The following is a 6000-nucleotide window of genomic DNA, read 5'->3' as shown; positions in this document are numbered from 1 at the left end:
TGATTCAAACCGAAGCAGACACCCACAGCCAAATAGTGGATGGAGCGAGGGGCCTCTTATGGAAGAATAGGAGGAAAGATTGCAGTCCTGAAGGGGATAGGAACTCCACAGGAAGACCAACTAACCAGGACCCTTGGGGCTCTCAGAGACTGAACCCCCAACCAAAGAGTATACACGGGCTGGACCTAACCCCACTTCCTCCAGCATGTGTGGCTGATGTGTGGCTTGGTCTTCATGTGGGTCTTCAACAACGGGAGGGGGAGGGGAGCTACTATCCCCAAAGCAGCTCCATTTATGTGGGATATGTTTTATTAGCTGGGCTGCCTTGTCCTGCCTCAGTGGGATAGGAAGTGCCAGCCTCACAGACTCAGAGAAGGGAAGGGGGAGTGGGGGAAGGACTGTGGGAGGGGAGGGGATCTGGAAGGGGGAACCGAGCAGGATGTAAAGTAAATAAATCTTTAAAAAATGTTCTGTTCGGACAGCGGGAAAGAAGAAAATGAAGTTAATCAATGAAAGACTATGGGCTTCCGTTAATGGAATTTAAGACCTGAAAGCTTCTATTTAAGATGTCATCAATCAAGACACTAATAGATCAGCTGCACGCATGGCCACACCATGGATGGCCCCATTAGCGACTGCTGGGGCAGCACCGACCCACTGCCCTGGCAGAGGCGCGAGGGTCGGCTCTAGCCATGGCAGCAAGGAGAGAAGACGTAGATGACTTCGAGAGAAATCTCCTCAGTCTTCAACTGTCCTTTCGCATCTCTTGGGGCCCTTTAACTCTCGACCAGTGGTTCACACTATCCCCCCCCCTACCCCCAGCTCCCACCCCGGCTGGGCTCGCGCTTTTTATTGACGCAAGTCTCCCGTTCTCGCGGGAACTCGGGAGGGGCGAGCCGGGAAGGGAGAACAAATCTTCAAATCTCGGTTGGCGCCGGGGGCCCGCGGCAGCTGAGTCTCCTGGGGGGGCGGGACTTGGAGCCCAAGGGGGCGGGTCCTCGCCTCAGAGAAGGCGGGACGTTGCGGGAGGGGGAGGGGAGAGCCCCAGGGGCGGGGCCGCGGGCCGGGACCTGTTGAACGCAGGTAGCGCTCGGCGGCCCGGTTCCCTTGGGACCGACGCGACTGCGCATGCTCGCCGGCGGCTCTGGGCCGGGAGCCGAGCGCCGGAGACGAGCCGGCTCTTGGCTTTGCGGTGGTTGCGGGTGCTGCGATGGCGATGTGAGCGGGCCCGGGGCGGGATGGTGCGGACCTGGCTAAGGACGCCTACCAGCCGGACGCAGAGCTCCTCCGTCGCACAGGCGCCAGCCGAGGCCGTGCCGGTTGAGAGGTGAGCCCCTCGCTGTCCGCGCGACTCCCGGCCCCGCGACGCGGGCCAGGTCCATCTCCCCCGCGGGGCCGGACAGGAAGTGGCCTCCTCGCCTCGTCTGCCTCTGGCGCCCTGGCCTCAGTCGGAGCCGGGTCCTGGGCCCGCTGAAGGTCGGCGGGGACGCGAGGGGCGCGGCGCGCAGGCGGGTGCCCCCGGCCGGCCCTTGCCACTCGTCGTGCCCGGTGTCCCGCCGGCTCTCCGCCCCACTCCACGGTCGCCGCCTGGTCCTTCGACCCTCATTCGCTTCCACCCGCGCCCGCGCGCCCTTTGGCTCCGGGGGTCCCTCGACGTCGGTCGAGCTCTCCGCTCGGTCCAGCTCGGTCCCTCGACTGTGCATCCCCAGTCGTTAACCTCTTGGCCGTCGCCGATCAGTTTCCTCGCTGTTAGCACTATTTTCTCCTTTGGCACCTCGTTCTAGCTCTTTTGTTAGTTACTGACTTGTGGGAGGGTGGGCTTTTTGGCCTTTTGCGTTTTGTTGTTGCGTTTAAGCATCTCTTTGCTCCAGTGTCGAGCCTTGCCTTCAGAGGCCCTCACTCTCTTAACCTCTTTTGGTCCCCCCGCCTCATTGCTTTCGGTCCAGCCGCTCCTAACCACCGAACCGATTTTAGTTCTTTAATGTTGGTGTTTTGTTTTTTAAGCCATAAAACTCCTTTTTCCTATATGTGTGGATGGAACCTCTTTTTCAGTCCATATGTTTTACTTTTTATTACATCCCCGAAGAGTTGTAACAACCTCTGTTCTCTTCTGCTTTCTACGCAAGCTAGGGCTATGCCTAGTATCCCCACTGAAGCTTCCAGAGCAGTTTCTTCATCTTTCTTCACCAGAAATTCTCTAAAGAATGGCAGCTCACTTGATTGGATCTTGAATTACATGTACCAGTCATGTTATGAGAAACAAACTGGCCATTTATAAAGAGTTAAGATTTGCCAGAGGTCAGTGCTCCAGTAAATAACAGTTGACCAGGAACAAATCTGAAGTGAAATTTAACAAAAATTACTATATAAAATGTATTGATTTGTTGTTTTACGATTACGGTTGGTTACATCATTTTGAGCTTGTTCTATTTAATAAATGCGTACAGTTTTTGCGAACAAGAATAGGATAATTGCTTATCAAGAAAGAAGTATTTAATCTTTTGATTTGGGCAAAAGAACTTAATACATTTGGGAGCTTTTCTTCCCTCCATTTTGAATCCAATCTAATTGAAATGAACCTTGTGTTTCTGTTGACGATGGTGTAGTGTCACGCTCTGGAGGCATCTGCTGAGGCAGTTACTGTCAGTAAAGTTTGCCTTTGTTTTAGGGTTGAAGAACAACTGGATTATGTATTTCATTCTGGAATCTCAAAGCAGCCTGCAAACAATAAGTTCTTCCTTAAGTTATCTATGTCAGGTAGGACTTACATTGTTTTAGATTTCTATTTTAAGAAGAAAAATACCAAGGCAGGGGGAAAAAGGAGTAGTTTCTTGTTCAGAGTGGGCTTAAAATTAAAAAAGTAGAAGAACCCGGTGTAATTAAAGAACATTTCTCTTAAAAGAACTTGTATGTATGATGAAGTGAAGAACTTTTCCTATAGTTTACATTTTAATGCTTTTTCAAATGCAAATAGGTGATTGCTGTTTCTCAAAGATGCTTGCTCTCCTTTAAAAACCAGTCTCTTTACTTGTAGGGAAATATCCATTAGAAAGTTACCATCTACAAATTCTTAGTATTATAGTGAGCTATGTTAATTTTCTTTGAATTGAAATAAGGGATCTATGTTATACAGCAGGCGCAAGAGTAAATGTGAAAAGATTTGAACCCAGAGCATAACTCAGTAGTAGTCTGAAGAAGCCATCCAGCGTCCCCTCAGTGTCTCCACCTGTAAACTGTAGTAGTAACTCGGGCAGCCCAGTAATCTGTCTGTAATCACCCCTCATTTAAACACGTTTAGGGCCACCACAGACAAAAATTGCCATGGAAATACATATTTTTGTTTAATTAGATACTAGCAACAATAAAGTTACTAGTACTTAAATCCCTAAAGATTTAAATCCCTAAACAGTTTGATGTCTTTTTTAAAATTTCATAATTCTATAGACTATATCTAGTAGAATAGTAGTGAACTCTGAACGAGCTTAGATTAGTTAATGTTCAGACACAATGAGCAGGCGTTGGGTCACTCTTTGTTTGCCCGGAGTCGATCCTGAAAGGAACTGTAAGAGTTCTGTCTTTAGTGACTCTAGTTTCCTGTTGTCTTTTATGTTCCCTTTAGTTTCTGTAAACGAGAGCCCCTTGGACTTACGGGTCAGTCACGAGAGATTGTTTAGGACATAGAGAAGGCCAGGATTGCCTTTGTTTTGGATTGAGGTATGGAGGAGAAAGCTAGTGAACTTTGTGATATGTACATGTGTTTGTTTAAGTGAGCAGAGATAAAGCATAGAGCCTTAGACTGAGTAGCTCAGTTTGCTTTGAGTGTCAAGAAGGTTAAGGACCGAGGAGGAACCAGATGCAGAGCTGGGATACAGAGAGCATTCTTACTGGATCCAGACGTTTTCAAAAAAGTTACAGTGTGCATGTTGGTAGGCTGCATGCTTTCAAGAGTGTAGTTAGGCTCTTCTATACAGAGGTTGCCTATTTTAAGGATTTTCAGTTTTTAACATGTACCTAAGTGTTCAGGTGTAAGGGCCAGGTATACTGTCATTAAAGGGTGTATCCTATTTAAAACTCTTACCCAGTTCTTGTTTTTATCAAACCAACTTTGTGAATTATCTCTCAACCAAGAGACAGTTCTAAGAAACTTACAGTGTGGATTTCCTTTTATAGAGTTCTATCACACCAATCATAATTCAGAAATTATTTCTAGAGTATCTTGTGAATATGGATGTCTGGGTTTGGCCAGATGCAGTGGGTTCTCACTAGGCATTTAGAACATTTCTGTTCAGTTTTATTCATGTCCTTTAGCAACACTTAGTTTAATCTGTCCTAGAATTGGTGTTTCCTATTGAATCCTCTGCGGGTTATGCTATGGTAGGCGAGTGTAGCATTCATAATTACTGTTAACAGCAGTGGTGACTGTCACACGCGATCATTGATGTATACAATTTGCCAGTAAGCTATAGACTTGGAAGGTGTCTAAGTAACCTCTTCCTGTCTAAGTAACAAGTCAGGGATCATCATCAGTGTAGGACCATGGAAGCCTGTGTCCTCTGCCCTTTTTGTCCTTTGCAATGGCAAACTCCAGGTTTTCATGCTGTCCTCATCCTTACTTAGCTCTAAGACTTAGAAGGAGTTCCCAGTGCAGGTGGATAGGGTTAGAATGCAGGCTTTCCCCAGCTCCTTTGTGTAAAATTCATAACTGAATTGCCATATAATAATATGATATTTATAGAAGAGCTTTTAAATCATATAGGTGAGCAGGGGAAAAATGTTAGAAGTGAAATCAGTAAAAAAGTTCCTTAAGTTTGTAATTGAAATCTTGAGTTGTTTATTTTCCCAGTCTTTATAAAGATCTGCTTTGGATTTTAATTGGAGTTAGTCATTCTCCATTTAAAGTTGTCTGTCTTACAAGTGAAGCTATCGTCAGGCTATACACTTGAAAAATATAATTAGTTTTACATAATCTATATTATTTGGAGTAGATATTTTCTCGAACAGAATATTTAAAAATTATGATATTTAGCTATTTATTGAGCATCATGCACCAAGTACCACATTTAATGCTTTGTGTACTTTGTGAGCATTAGTTTCTCAGGTAGGGATTATAAAATTATTTCCATTTGGGAAAACAGATTTACGTCTGAATTAGAATCCAGGTCTGATATCAAAGTTGGTCGTGGAATAATAACTAAAAGGAAGCATAGGATGTCAAGAAGTTAGTATTTCTTTACTCTGATTCTGAGTCTTGTTTTCTGTTGAGATAGCAAACAAGCAAACACAAAGTTTATGGTTTTTTTTTAATTTTTTTCCAACCACTGTTGAGTAGATCCTTGAACATTGAGGATCACTGGGATTCCACAGGCTTTTGTAACTTAGCTCCTTCGGAAGGCTTTTTATTTATTTATTTTTATTAGATATTTTCTTCATTTACATTTCAAATGCTATCCCGAAAGTTCCCTATACCCTCCCCTCCGCCCTGCTCCCCTACACACCCACTCCCACTTCTTGGCCCTGGCGTTCCCCTATACTGAGGCATATAAAGTTTGCACGACCAATGGGCCTCTCTTTCCACTGATGGCCGACTAGGCCATCTTCTGATACATATGCAGCTAGAGACACAAGCTCCAGGGGGTACTGGTTAGTTCATATTGTTGTTCCACCTATAGGGTTGCAGACCCCTTCAGCTCTTGGGTGCTTTCTCTAGTTACTCCACTGGGGCCCTGTGTTCCATCCAATAGATGACTGTGATCATCCACTACTTACTGTATTTTTTATTTGTCCTTTTTTATGCCATTGACACAGTTTTCTAATATCAACAGTGTTCCTTTTGTTGATTTTTAGAGTGCCTACTTATATAAATGTCAGTTGTAATATTAGTAATAATGCATTTTCTTTTTAATAGTCAGTTGTATAAACACAAGCTTTAATGAAACCAGAAGGGACAGTCTCTTCAAAGTATGCTTTTGTTTGTGGCAGTGGGTGAGAGAACTTTAAGGA

At 45.1% G+C, this 6000-nt stretch overlaps 1 protein-coding gene across 18 annotated transcripts in view; it reads left to right on the top strand.

Annotated features, from left to right (window-relative positions):
- Nucleotides 1-903: 903 nt before the first annotated feature.
- The window catches only part of Fam135a (family with sequence similarity 135, member A), an 89727-nt gene continuing 84630 nt past the window's right edge, over nucleotides 904-6000 (top strand). For 4 of the 18 annotated variants that reach the window (XM_017322275.2, XM_006496233.3, XM_030242599.1 and 1 more), the window contains exon 1: nucleotides 1027-1327. In XM_017322275.2, the coding sequence (XP_017177764.1) occupies nucleotides 1239-1327 (89 nt within the window). In that variant the 5' untranslated portion in view covers nucleotides 1027-1238. Of the gene's footprint in view, nucleotides 1328-2668; nucleotides 2758-6000 lie in introns of all 18 variants that reach the window. The other 14 variants (XM_030242593.1, XM_006496231.4, XM_030242594.1 and 11 more) reach the window with 10 other exon arrangements.

Source organism: Mus musculus, chromosome 1, assembly GCF_000001635.26.
Source record: "Mus musculus strain C57BL/6J chromosome 1, GRCm38.p6 C57BL/6J".
Taxonomy (NCBI): Eukaryota; Metazoa; Chordata; class Mammalia; order Rodentia; family Muridae; genus Mus; species Mus musculus.
Note: the sequence above shows the minus strand (reverse complement) of the source record. Positions and strands in the feature narration are given on the sequence as shown.